Source organism: Dermacentor andersoni, chromosome 4, assembly GCF_023375885.2.
Source record: "Dermacentor andersoni chromosome 4, qqDerAnde1_hic_scaffold, whole genome shotgun sequence".
Lineage (NCBI taxonomy): Eukaryota > Metazoa > Arthropoda > Arachnida > Ixodida > Ixodidae > Dermacentor > Dermacentor andersoni.
In genome coordinates this window covers 112,483,735-112,497,053 of record NC_092817.1, presented here as the reverse complement: position 1 = coordinate 112,497,053, position 13,319 = coordinate 112,483,735, and the positions used below count along the sequence as shown (strand labels likewise).

Sequence of the window (13,319 nt, the reverse complement as noted above, 5' to 3'; positions counted from 1 at the left end):
GTAGTTAGTTTCGCGTCTACTGTATCTTACTGGGACAAGTTTGTGACGCATTCTCTGACCCCGAACATTATTGCAAATAATTTCGTTACTTCTTGGCATACTATTGAGGCAGGCTCGCGCGCCTCGCGTTTTGACGCCGTTAGCAACAATGAGCTCGGCCATCGTAACAGTTATAGTTTTGCGTGTACTGAACCTTACTGAGACAACTTTGTGATGCTTTCTATGGCCCCGCAACCTATACCTTCTTTCGTTACTCACGCTTCTCGAAAACGCAACGAGCGATTGTTGCTTAGAGTGATAACACGCAAGTGTGTTGCTTGCGTCAGCAGAACGCGCAAAAGATAACGCCGAGAATCCCAAAAACCAAGAACTTCAAAATTCCGTCTTCTGAACAGATGAAAACAATCTTTGCACCTACTAATTTGTCTTGCGTGCGAGTGGAAGGCACTCTGCGAGCGTCTAGCATGGTCTAGCTGAGAGCCTGTGTCACACCTGCATATGTAGCGTGCCATCGTGTCGGCTGAGGCGAGGTTGTTTTGGAAACGCGCAGTCGTCCGTGCATTTGTGCTCTTAAAGCGCAGGAAATAATGCCCTGGAATGGGAAATGCTTGGAAATCAGTTATTTTCATATATTATGATATTGTTTGGGATGAGTCGGGTATTTTCTACGCCATGTGTACGTAGAAGCGAATTGCTTTGGTTTGTAATGCCGCGCATTCACCACTTTCGCACGCTTATTCTTATGAGGTCTAAAGACCACAATTACACATGCTTGTAATTTATTTTTCAGCTGATGCCGTCCAGTGGAGCTTCGTACGGGAACTACTGCGGCTTACCTGGCGCCACAACGTTGGATGAACGCACAAAAAACCCGGAACGCGCATTTCTGTAGTGCAAAGTAAACATTTCCTCATTTACAAGTGGTTTTGCGTCTACTTTATGAAATTGCACGTGGCACAGATTCGATGGAGGGTTGAAAAGATTGTTCGCAATCATTTTTACTAATAATGAAACGATATCACACCATGACCGCGAGCGGTTAAGCAGCAGAATAAAAGAAACACGAAAAAAGAAAAAAATAACTCCGATTCGCGCAGCCCGCGCAACGTGTGCTAGCTAGCGTTTGGAACCGAAATCGGAAGGTGTTAATCCGATCCGTTTGGTGCGCTACAGTCGATTGGGCTGCTGGGCTCTATGAGAGGGTCCGCTCTTGTCGAATGTCTTTCTCTGTGGTACTCTTAGTAGACGCAAGAGCGTTAAGGGCCCGGTGTCGCACAACATCCACAGTCGACGCCGCGGGCGTCGCTTGGTTAATAAGCATTCTCAACCATAACCGCGCAGGCCCTCCACGAGGCGCATATCTTGTCTCATGTCTTCACAAAGTTATTCCTTAGAATTCTGAGACAGCTGAGAACCAAATGTCATGAAACAAAACACCGATAGCGCGTGCCTTTTATGTTTTTGTGACATGGCCACGTCCCGACACGGCCGGCGTTAGTGGCGTGCGTCTCACGTACAGCGGTCAGCACGCTTAACACGAACGCTCCGCAGCGTAGCCTAGACCGGCTTGGACGGACGCCAGTGCCGCGATGATGATGATGAAAATGTTTTATTTAAAGAAAAAAAAATGGCCAGGCTTAGCTTGGTTAAGCTAAGAATGCGTTGCATATTGCGCGCGTTGCATATTGCGCGGTCCGTGACGTCACGCGCCGGCACAGCGCCCCTAGCGGGAGGAGCGGGAGTCAGGTGGTGGCTGCGGCCGCGCGCGACCGCGCGAGTTTGGGTCCAGCTTTTCCTCCGGCTGTCGTGACGTCACGTCACGTGGTTGCGCTAAAGGTCAATGGTGGCTGCCCGGCCGCGCCCAAGGGCTGAACTGAGTGATTGCAATATGCAACGCATAAAACTCTAGTGTAGGGGTATGAGCCACTATGATGGCTCATACCCCCAATGGTGGCTGCCCGGCCGCGCCCAAGGGCTGAACTGAGTGATTGCAATATGCAACGCATAAAAGGAGAGGGGAGTTAGGAGAAGGGTGGTCGGATTCTTATTCCGGAATTCCGTTGGCTAAGGCCACCGCCCTAGCTCTTTCCACGAGGGCTAGCTGGTCCTTGAGGGTTGAGCTCGACAGGGCTGCCTCCCACGTTGACAGGGCTGCCTCCCACGTTGGCTGTCTTATAGTTTCTAAGGCACTATTAGCCTGGCAGGCCCATACCATGTGGTACAAATCTGCTTTCTGCCCGCAGAAATTACACTCGGCCGAAAAAGATTGTGGCTCAATAGCATGTAGCTTGACTGGGTTATTAAATGACAGGGTTTGTAACCTTCGTAAATGACATTCTTCTGATTTGTCTAATCCCTTAGTTGGGACCGGGTATTTTCGTCGCGATAAGCAAGTGTTGTAATACGTCTGCATAAGTTATTAATGGCACTGGGAAGTCCAAGTCTTCGGGGAGGTAGGAGGAGGGACCCCGGTGGAGAAAAGCTCGGGTGGCAGCGTGTGCATGCTCATTTCCCTCTATACCCTCGTGACCTGGCACCCAAATCAGCTCCTTGTGCGAAGCGAAGACCCCAGATTGTTTGAGGATCCTGCAAGCTAGCGGTGCAATTCGGTCCCGCGTGTAATTTCAATATGCAGTTTGCGAGTCTGTAATGAAGTATTCTGAACTAGGATGCGAAGCCGCCATGGCGATCGCCGCCTCTTTCATCATTCGCATCACTTGTTCGCATGATGTACGGAGTTGAGTAATCATTGCTGCGCTGACACCCTTGTTGTTAACGAGTAATCCCAGGATACGCACTGTCTCCACTTCAGGGATCGCAGCGTCGTGCACCCTAATGTTGACCGGGGCTTCATCTTCTCGTCTGCGCATGATTAGAAGTGCCGATTTTTCCGGAGAGCAGCGCAATCCGCACTCCTCGGCATATTTTTGGACTGTCGAAGCAGCCTCTTGGAGCGCCTCTTCCATTTGCCCCAGACTGCCCTTCGTAACCCAGACCATGATGTCATCTGCATAGAGGGCGTGCTGAATTCCCTCTATGCGATCGAGTTGCTCAGGCAAATTTATAAGAGCAATATTGAAGAGCAGAGGGGAGAGGACGGCTCCTTGTGGCGTACCCTTGGTGCCCATAGGGATTGGCTGGGACCTAAAATCTCCAATTTTTACATGAGCCTGTCTGTCTAGCAGGAATTCTCTGATGTATTCAAAAGTCCTTCTTCCACACTGTATCTTCCGCAGGTTCTCCAGGATCTTTGAGTACTTCACATTACCGAAAGCGCCCTTGAGATCTAGGGCTAAGATGACTCTGCTACTGCGTTTGTTGGGTGGGTCAATAATTTCCATCTTGAGCTGCAGCAGTACGTCTTGCGTGGATAGGCGCTCCCTGAAGCCAAACATGGTGTGGGGCATGTAATCGTTTTCCTCCAAATACGCTGAAAGTCTGGCATGCACTGCTTTCTCCATCAGCTTGCCGGCACATGAAGTGAGCGAAATCGGACGGAGGTTGTTAATATTTACCTCTTTGCCCGGCTTAGGGATAAAGCTCACGTCTGCCGATTTCCACGCCAGGGGCAGCTTGCCAGCTCTCCAGCACTGATTGATATAATCCGTCAGCTGGCATAGCATCTTCTTGTTCATGTTGGCGAGTAAGCCGACCGTAACTTTGTCATGTCCTGGCGTCGTACCTCTTCTCATGGTTAGTAGCGCCGCCTGTATTTCTTCTACTTCGAAGTCTCTGTCGAGTTCTGGATTATCTTTGCCTTGATACTGCAACACAGGCTCGTCATCTTTGGTCGTACAGAGGTATTTGCTCGTCAGGGCTGCCACCAGCTGCTCATCTGTACCCTCATAGCCGTGGAGGGCTCTCTTGAGGTTCCGCTGCTGCTCTCCGCTCGTCTTGCTGGGTTCGATGAGGCATCGCAGGAGGCGCCACGTCGACTTGGCGCCAAGCCCACCTCTCAATGAGTCACACTTGATTAGCCAGTTGTTCTTGGCTAAGGTCCACGCGTATTCCTCCGCTTGTCGTGTAATTTCAGCGATCTTGATTTTAAGCTTGCGATTGTGTTTTTGCTTTTTCCACCTTCTGGTGAGGCCTCTCCTGGCCTCCCAGAGGTGGAGAAGGTGGTTGTCGACTGCCAGGACATCCTCTGAGGTGTGCAGCGTTCTCGTGACTTTCTCTCTGGCAGCTAGAAGTGACTTAGCCCATTGCTCATAATCTTCAATAGGCGAGTCGAGTTGAGGACCCTCGGACTCCCGAAAAAGCGACCAATCCGTAAGCCGGGCTTGTCCCATGTGTTTACGATGCTTGTTGAGGTCTAGGCAAATTCGGAGTATATAATGATCACTGCCTAAGGTTTCGTGCGTATTTTGCCACTCGCAATTTTTAACATTTTTGACTAGCGTTAAATCGGGGCATGTGTCCCTTGAAACGCTATTGCCTATTCTTGTAGGGTTCTGCGGGTCCGTCAGAAAAGTAAGAGCCATATCTGATATTGCTGCTGCCAGTTTCCTGCCTTTTACGTTTTTGTTGTTGTAACCCCAAAGAAAGCTGTGCGCGTTAAAATCCCCCACTATAATGAGAGGCACTGTTTTTGCAGCCTGCATTGCTTTCCGAAAAATTTAGTCAAAGACTGCTGTCCTGTGTTTAGGGCGGCTGTTTATGTTAAGTACGTACGCTCCTTTACTGGAACGAGTGTTAGGGAGGATACGAATAAACACATGTTCTATTTCAGCATTAAGTTCGAGGTCTATAGTTGAAGCTGTACTGTCTTTATGTACAAGTATGCAAGTCGAAGTGTTAGTCTGATGCGTACTGTACGACCTGAGTTTAACTGCCACATTAACATTCTGTAACGCGATTACATCCGGCCTCTCATCTAGACAGCCCACAAACTGTTGCAGAGATTCCCGCTTACGTTTAAAACACCTGCAGTTCCATTGTAATATTGTTAATTTAGTTTGACGAGTCATATTGCAAACTGGAAGAGGATCAGTCCTTGTTCTTTACTCAGGTCAAGCGCATCATCAGACGCAATCTGCCTGGTGCCCATTTTTCCTGTCAATCTGGGTGTCTTAGTGCGCGAGCATTCAGCGAATTCTTGTAACTTACGGTCGATCCTAATCTCGTAAGCATGGAGTTTTGAGAGATGCGGCTCTAGCATTTTATGAATTGTCTGCTCTGTCATTCCTTGTAAGTTCTGCTCAATATTTTTGCTTAGCGTCTCTTCAATTCTTTCTACGCTAGCATGTAGGCTCGGTAGCATGCGACATTCCATTTTCTCGATTTCCTCTCGCATGTGCTTTTCCATGCTTTCCATCCATGCACTGAATTTCTTTGTAATTGCGTCCACATCTGCGCGTGTCGTACACTCGTCTGTCGAGGGTGCAGTCGCCAACGCTACACTGCCCCCCGACGCTCCTCGGCCGAATTCTGACATACGAGGGGGTGACTATGTCGCACTACTTGACGGCAGCGGGGGAAGGTTGTCCTCCTCCATCGCCTGAGCTGAGGGTACCTGAAGTGCTCTAGAGTTTCCTGTATCGTTCGCTGCCGTCTTCTCTCTAAGTTGTTGTATTTCTAGTTTGAGCCTTTCGTTCTCAGCCCTAAGTCTCTCATTAGATAACGTGAGGGGAAGGGAGGCAACGACACTGGCCCAGCTCACCTTGTTGCTGCTCGTTTTGTTTCCGGGACTGTATTCTGGCTCTGGCCCATTGTGCTTGTCTGCTGGACGACCGCCTCCTTTGGGGCCCCCTCTGAGGGCTCCTGCATGCGGTCGAGGCGAAGGGGTCGCCCCCTGCGTCCGAGCTTGCAGGTCGGGGGCTTCGCTCCCTCCAGCGTTCCTGGAGTGATGTTGCTGACTGGCTTTTCCATTGACGGGCTTCCGCTTGGCCCCAGTTCCAGCACCGCCTCTCCTGTACTTTTGCGTGCACTGAATTGATCCCGTGGCATGAGGGCCCCCACAAATGAGGCAGCTGGGTTGACACTCGTGGCCCTCTTCTAGATCCGTCTCGCCGCAAGCCTGGCATCGACCGGCCTGTGGATTAGGGCAAACATCGGCGCGATGTCCGATCGTGCCGCAGCGGAGACAGACTGGCGTCGTCTTGCGGTAAAGGCGAACCGGCACAGCTTCGCCCCAATAATAAACGTTGAAAGGCACCTTCTGGCCCTCGAACGTGATCGCTGCTACGTTGGTCTCTCCTAATTTTCGGACTCCTACTACTGGAGCCTCTGGCGAATAAATGGCTTGAGTAATATCCGCTTCAGTGGCTGTGGGATCCACTTGAATAACACCACGGCTTGTGTTGTCCGATGACTTGAGGTAGGCTTGAACCGCTCGGGCCTGTCCTCCGAGTTGGAGCTGTCCGATCGCAAGGACCTGACGAATAAGTTGGGCGTTCTTGATGCCAATAGTAATTATATTCTGGTCCCAGGCCGGCCAAATAGCGAGCGCCTGCGACGCCCGCGGAATGCCGGCGGCAGCGTACGTTGCTTCCCCGATCTGGTTGCTGCCCTTAAATTGTGCGAGGTTCAGAGCTCCCTTTGGCTTGATGATGACCACAGCGTCTTCCGCTCCGAATTTCGGCATGACTTGTGGCTTCCAGCGTTTACTTTGAGCTTGCTTGCCAAGAGCCAGAGTGGTGACGTGGCCGTCACTGCCGCCACCGTGGCTGCGTTGATGTTCGGAACGGGCGCGCGTTGAGGTTGCTCGCTCCCACTGTTCTAACTTTTTCTGGATGGTATACTCCGTAGTTTCATCAAAAACTGGCGTCTCCGCGGTGGACAGCTCCATTTCTCGCATGCTGTCTGGGTCATAGCCCCGTACGAGAGCCATGGAGGCCGCGTCTGGTGATGCGTCCGCGGCTACCGCGCCTACGGCGTTCGCGTGGTTGAAGAATAGAGTCCCGTAGAACTGCCGAAAATTGGCCCACCTGGATAGTAATGATGTTCACGGGTTCCTGGTAACTTCACGGATGTAGTCCAACTGGTTTCGGGCGGTGCAGAACAAATTTTTGGCGGCAGGACATCGATTCGATGGAGCCGACGTGAAATGCGTCCACTCTCCCAGTGCCGCGAAGTATTGTGCTCTGTTATCTCGGTATGTTTGCAGCGGCTTACAATAGCTGGAACGCAGCTCGATTTGACTGCTCGTCTTGTCTTTCGCTTGTGCCTAACCGGTGGCGAGAGTGCGCTCACTTGACATGTCCGTTCCGCCACGTTTCGCTCGTGGCTGCGGTGGCAAGCGCGTCCAGAAAACACGTTGCGGTTTGCTTATCTCGCAAAGCGAAATGGCGGGCGACAGCTCGCGCGCCTTTCGGGTTTGGCCTCAAAGCTGGCGCTTTAAGGAAATAATATATAGGAAAAGGAGAGCAAAATGCAGGCTTGTGGCGTTTGTAAAAGTTGGACAATAAATAAATGTGCAAATCCGGTGGCATAGTTGTTCATGTTCTTCATTTCTTATATTCTCTGACAGCATGAATCGGAGTGCTCTCGCAGGTGCCATTCACACCAAAATTGTGACGCAACCGTTCGTCGTACGACGTTCCAGGTGATGTCATACACGCCTGTCGGTGTGTTTGTGCGTAGTGCTTAAAGTTCGGAAAAGTAAAGACTGACCGCCTGAAAAAGCAGGCAGATCCCATGCGCTGTGGGAATCGATCTTACGCGTAGGAGTGCGCGGGGAGCCTACCAAGTTAACGAAACGACCATGAGAGCATCAAGACCTAGGCGGTTACATAGATAGATACTGACAAAGCGGCAAATGTTCGCTAAAAAATGCAACGCATTTAATAAACTGAATTTGCAAACAGCAACCAAACCTCTATGTCTTCCAAAAATGACATGTTCTCGCATTCCCATACGTAAGCAGTCTTGAGTGCCTCTGCCGAATCTTTTTCCATGGGAACATACAGCCATTCAAAATATTAAATGCAGTTCGCCTTTTTGAAAACCAGCGAAAAAGGAAACGCGCATTGAAAAGTGTCCATCATGACACTGTGATTAAGATCGGGAACCTGCTGTGTAAGTCACCAAGATGCGACAGGGGCGTCGAGTTACTTTATGTGCACTTATCAGTTACAAGATGCTACCTTTCGATGCATTGCACCTATGGCCAGAGTCTTTCTAGTTACCTAAAAAGCCAGTTTCTTATTCGACAAGATGACACTTCGCTTTTCGCCAATAACTAGACATTAAAAGTTTAGTTTGAATCGCATCCACGCGTCTTTCTTGCTCAGGACACGCGCAGCTCTTACGCCCCGACCGTGGATCTTCAGTGTATCTTGGACTAAATAGGAAGCCAGACACTAACCTGAGAGAGCGCTCCGATGCGCGCTGTCAGAGAATATCAGAAACGAAGAACATGAACAACTATGCCACCGCATTTGCAGATTTATTCATTGTCCTGCCTTTACAAACGCCACAAACCTGCATTTTGCCCTCCTTTTCCTATTTATCATTACCTTAAAGCACCAGCTTTGAGGCCGAACCCGAAAGGCGCGCGAGCTGTCGCCCGCCATATCGCTTTGCAAGATAAGCAAACCGCAACGTATTTTCTGGACTCGCGTGACACCGCAGCCACGAGCGAAACGTGGAGGAACGGAAATGTCAGGTGAGCGCACTCTCGCCGCCGGTCAGGCACAAGTGAAAGACAAAACGAGCAGTCAAATCGAGCTGCCCTCCAGCTATCGTAAACCGCTGCAAACATACCGAGATAACAGAGCACGACACTTCGTGGCGCTGGTGTGTCAGTCCAGGGCCGCTATTTTGTAGCGATGCCTTATGCCTTATTCTATGCTATTCTTATCATCCACCACACACGGCCGTCTGATCCCGTTGATAATATGGGCTGACCGTCGCTCTGACCACTGGCCAAGCGCGAAAAGTGTGAAAGAGCATAGAATCGGAAAAGGCATCGCTACAATATACCGGCCCAAGCTGGTCCAGGCCACGCTGCGGAGCGTTCGTTAAGCGTGCTGACGGCTGTACATCCCGACTTGGCCGGCGTGTTAGCGGCGCGCAAGACCACAGCTGCAGCAGCAGCAACACAAAGTCAAAGATAGAGGCAAAGAAACCTTCACTTTAGAAATCAGTGGTGATTCAGCCGTAAATGCGACAAAAATGTGATAGCATTACGTCGCACGTCTTTGAAGTGCCGGGGGAGCTCAATCGGCAGATGTACTGCCAGATCAAAGAGCGAAGCGCAAGTGACGATAGCCCGAAGCAGACTGAGGCGACGGTGCTTCAGCGCCGCCGCGTTTTCCCGTTTTCGAGCGCCCATTCACAGATGCGCTGCTCTTTCTCTCCTTCCCTGATCCGACTGGATTCTAGATAGCCCACGGTCTTCTGGGCTCTCCCATTGCCTCTCTACCACGTGACAGGCTTCGCACATTTCACGCACATTTTTCCACTTTGACACTCCTAATGCAAACGCATTAAGGAAAACTTACTTATCGGGAAAATATTGTCTGCAGTGTAATGCAAATTGCCATTGCATACGATGAGCTGTTCGGTAGAAAGAAAGATTGCATAGAAATGTGCATGCTGGCGCTTCGTCACAGAGCGTCTGTCAGAAACGAAGCGAAACGAAATGAGGCTACGGGTGGCCTCATTACTAAGTTTTTACTAAACTCCAGATTCCCACTGGTGCCCACGCCAAGCCTCAGTGACCGGAAGAGCACTAGTAGCTGAGTTCTGCGCTCCTTAGAGCTCTATGGGAGCATATTTTCTTCGGCTAAGTGTCACGCATATACAAAGCACTCGAGCCACGCGAAACTCCCAGGAAACGCGATTACATTAATTTAGGTGCACAACGCTTCACAGCAAACGTTAAACTCGTATTGAAACGTACGCTTCATTCCTTGATTACGCTTATGATGACATCGTTCAAGTGTAGAATACCAAATATGGTTAGTATGGTGGGGTCCGGTTCTTTCATTTTCGTAAATGTATAAATAGACTGCATTTATAACTTTTACCCGATGTGACTGATTTGAGAATGAAGTGCGTTATCATGTTTAGTTCCTAGATTTAGTTACCTGCCGATGTTGAGCCTTCGTTCATAAATATAAGGCAGTTAGCTTGCCTGACGTACTGGAGCTGTCACTGTCAACATCACCGGGTACACGTACGCGTAGCGTGAAAGATATGTATCAGTGCTGCAAGAGATTTTTCATTCACGACATCGATATCCGTTCCCTGTTAGCTCAAGCCTATAGGCACGAAACAATCACAGGCACTGATGAATTTCGGCTACAAGTTAATAAAGGCCCCAACTCTTGCTGCACATGGGCGGCTTTGCATAATGCCACCATGATGCATTTCTTTGCCACGTACTTAATTGACACGATTGAAAAAAAGATTCATTTAAACATGTATGTTCGATCTGCGCGATATTTTTTCCGCTTGCGGCAATTCGCCAAAGCCTGACCCCCTTCTGTGACGTTTACTCTGTCCGAAGTATACGCTGTTTGCTTGGTCACCACATGACCATTCCTCTTTTTACACGAGTGAAGCTTAAAACATCAAAAATGTACTGTTCTGCTGTAAGTTGTTTGAAAAAAGAGCACGATCTGTTGCCTGGCGTGTCGCAAAACTTTCCCCGCAGCCCAGCAAATACAGAGCACAAGCCATGAATGGCGTATGCACAATGATGGCCAATAGCCTTTATGTATGTCCACTTTCTTTTTCGCGATACTGACGTTCCGAAACTTGTACAGAAATAACTGTTGACCCACAAACACTGAAAACAAACAAATGAAGAGATATGAAGGAAGGCTTGAGTAAAGAGTCTGTTAGCAACCACTCTTCGAAGAATAGACATGCCACTAGTTCGTATATGGCCTTCCATAGCCAAGCGTGTTTAAACTAGTTTAACTAGCAAGCATGAAGACGCTCGAGAACATAGTGACTAAGCAGTCCTCGTGGACTTATGTAGGCTGAACAAGCAGCACGCGATGGAACGAACATAAGCAACTGACACGACGCGGTTAAGATAAAAATACTGCGTTTATTGCCTGGCAATTCGACAGACATAATGAGTGGGAAAGATGGGCGTTAAAACATGCAAACGAGCTTAAGAATGTCCATACAGGCTAATTTTACGAAGTATACGTTTGATAGGCCAGCGCTGAAAGGCAGCGGATGTCGTTCTCGTTAAGTACACCGCGTTGGAGAGTGCAGATTGTAATGTATCCTGAGACACGAATGACGTGCCTTCCAGTGCGATGGGCAGAGTCGGGGCAGCTCTGGTAGCGGGAACAGTTGTCTGCATCCTTTCGAAAAGCGGCTCGGACGTTGGACTGTGGACGAGAGTATTATACGCAGCGGCCGTTCACAGAAGAAGGGAAGACCACAAGGAGACAGCGTCCAAGGCTGGCGAATAAGTAAGCCGCGGGTTCATTGCAAGTAGGTACATGCGTTGGTCGCGTTGTAGAGTCGGCAAGCAACGTTTCAGCATCTAGAGTTCAAGCAGCAGTGGTTCCTTGCACCTGGTCTTCAGGTTGGGAAAGAGATACGTTCACCGAAGTGGTAGGTAGGACAGTGTAATGGGCTGCGGACGCCGGCATTGTAAAATTAGCATTGGAGGTCGCATCGTATATTTCAGGGGTACATTTTTCAGGGATGAGTGAGAGACCATCTGTCCAAGCAGTAACTGGGCCTAGGATAGTGGAAGAGCGAGAGCGTACAATATGGAGACTCAGAGAAGAGGCATTGGCGCCTAGTGTGCTAGTGAGAACAGGCACTGTGCTCGGATTAGCCCGAGTGGTTATCTCTGTATCCGGAACCACGCTTGTCACAATGAGCGCTGGACCAGACGTCGTAGTGGCCTCAGTTATGATGGCTGGACGAGCAGTCATGCTTGAAGGATGAGTCTGGTTGCGGCTGAGCTTGGTGAGGGCAGCAAACTTCTTTCGCACTACATCCGCTTTGTCTACTGTGAAATTGTGCTGGCTGTGGTGATGGGCATCGTGGCCCTGGTCGCGATTGCCGGTGTGGTTGAGAACAGTAAAATTGTGCTGGTGATGCTGGGCATTGTGGCTCTGTTCACGATGGGCGGTGCGGTTGAACCAAACTGAGGCATTGTGAAGGAGGGACACCACCGGGTTAATTACCCTGCTAACGACGTTTCCAATCGAAGATGTAATGTTGCGGAAGACATGCTGGGGCGACCCGGAGGAACTCGAAGAACTGGAATCTGCCTTGGGCAGGACGGGAGACGCAGGCTTGACCACAGGGACTTGGGCGATGTTACACACCATGACTGAAACCATGTTTCCGTTCGATGGTACTTGCGTGGACACTGAGGAATGCTGGTTGTTGTTCGGGTGCTGATGGCCCTGACCATGATAGAGTAATCCGAGCATTGCTGAGTGCGGCGGGTTGAATTGGTGCTGGTGAGCAGCGGAACCAGGGATATTTCCCTGTTGATGACCGTTAGCGTGAGGGCGGTGAACGTACCCAGCGTGTGTGTGCTGGTCGGTAGGCTGGGCGTGACTGTGGTGTCCATGAGCCTGAACGCCCAGGTTATGGTCAGCGGGAAGTCCCGCGTGCGAGTGGCTGTGGCGGTTTGAAGTGAAGGTTCGAACGGCGAAGTTTTGCCCTTCAGCAGCGTGTAGAAAAACGGCCAGCAGCACAAGTGACGTGGGGCTCATCTTGACCGGTCGATCGGCCCTGCGAAGCAGGTGCATTACTGTCAATTTGTTGCGCACAAGAAATGCGGTATTGTTAGAAAGAAAGACTGCTTTATAGCGGCCATTTGAAAACCAGAACTTCTTACCTTCGCACCTTCCCGCTCTTTCCAAGAACACTGCCGGTCAGGATTCGGGCAAGTTGTTTGATAGATCGGAAGCTTCCTTACTCTCGCACCGGCGCTTAGAGGAATTCTACTTGACTGCGGTCATACTCGTGAACTATCTGTTCACGAACTATCTGAACTATCTGTTCATCAGCCCGCGCAGGACAAATCGACCTTGCAGTGACGGCGGATTTGATTACGGGGCAGCTGATGACAATCTCATGACGAGCGATCACTGTCGGAAAGCACGCGAAAGGAACAGACTAAGCACTATCAGCGCTATCTCGGCCGTTCGTTCCACCTGCGCCTGTAAATAGTTCCTAGCAATAGATGGCTGCCATATACAAGCGGGGAAAATTATTATCTATAGAAATATCAGCGCCGCTATCTCGCTTCCGATTCGCTTATGATGGAAGAGCTGTTGCCATCACGGGAAGCTTGTTAAAAATCAGAAAAGTAAATCTTGCCGAGTCGACACAAAAGCGACAGCAGCGTATAGCACATTTTAGGGCATTCTGTTGATACTATA

At 50.0% G+C, this 13,319-nt stretch overlaps 1 protein-coding gene across 1 annotated transcript; it reads right to left on the bottom strand.

Moving 5' to 3' along the window:
- Nucleotides 1–10,982: 10,982 nt before the first annotated feature.
- Nucleotides 10,983–13,007, bottom strand: LOC129386441 (uncharacterized). Its single transcript, XM_055074405.2, has 2 exons — nucleotides 12,773–13,007; nucleotides 10,983–12,666 (listed from the first exon to the last, which is right to left on the bottom strand). Exon 2 carries the CDS (start codon nucleotides 12,645–12,647, stop codon nucleotides 11,460–11,462), a length of 1,188 nt encoding a protein of 395 aa, XP_054930380.1. The 5' UTR covers nucleotides 12,648–12,666; nucleotides 12,773–13,007; the 3' UTR covers nucleotides 10,983–11,459.
- Nucleotides 13,008–13,319: the final 312 nt, after the last annotated feature.

Coding starts and splice junctions, on each gene's coding strand:
- LOC129386441 (XM_055074405.2), bottom strand. CDS start 12,647: ATGAGCCCCACGTCACTTGTGCTGCTGGCCGTTTTTCTACACGCTGCT.